General features: G+C 38.2%; 1 protein-coding gene across 1 annotated transcript; it reads left to right on the forward strand.

Annotated features, from left to right (window-relative positions):
• On the forward strand, positions 1-487 carry LOC102585603 (transcription factor MYB90-like; the record flags this gene model as incomplete). Its single annotated transcript, NM_001287845.1, is given in 1 exon segment — positions 1-487. A coding segment is annotated over 1 exon segment (419 nt), but the record flags the coding sequence as incomplete, so codon positions are not given.

Below are 487 nucleotides of genomic sequence, written 5' to 3' on the forward strand. Positions count from 1 at the left end.
ACTATTGGAACACTAACCTTCTAAGGAAGCTAAATACCAGTACTAAATTTGCTCCTCAACCACAACAAGGAATTAAGTGTGGGCAAGCCAATGCCATAATAAGACCTCAACCTCAGAAATTCACAAGCTCCATGAAGATTAATGTCTCTTGGTGCAACAACAATAGTATGGTAAATAATGAAGAAGCATCGAAAGACAACAACGATATGCAATGGTGGGCAAATATACTGGAAAATTGCAATGACATTGGAGAAGGAGAAGCTGAAAGAACACTACCTTCATGTAAGGAAATTAATTGCAATGAAATTGATAAAACACCAAGTTTGTTACATGAGGGAGGCAACTCCATGCAACAAGGACAAGGTGATAGTGGTTGGGATGAATTTTCTCTAGATGATATATGGAATCTACTTAATTAGCGGGTGATTTACACGAATGACCTGAGAGGTGGATGGTCTTGAACTTTTGATTTCGCTTGTCTTATCCT

Source organism: Solanum tuberosum, unplaced genomic scaffold (genome assembly GCF_000226075.1).
Source record: "Solanum tuberosum cultivar DM 1-3 516 R44 unplaced genomic scaffold, SolTub_3.0 contig04402, whole genome shotgun sequence".
NCBI classification, from domain to species: domain Eukaryota; kingdom Viridiplantae; phylum Streptophyta; class Magnoliopsida; order Solanales; family Solanaceae; genus Solanum; species Solanum tuberosum.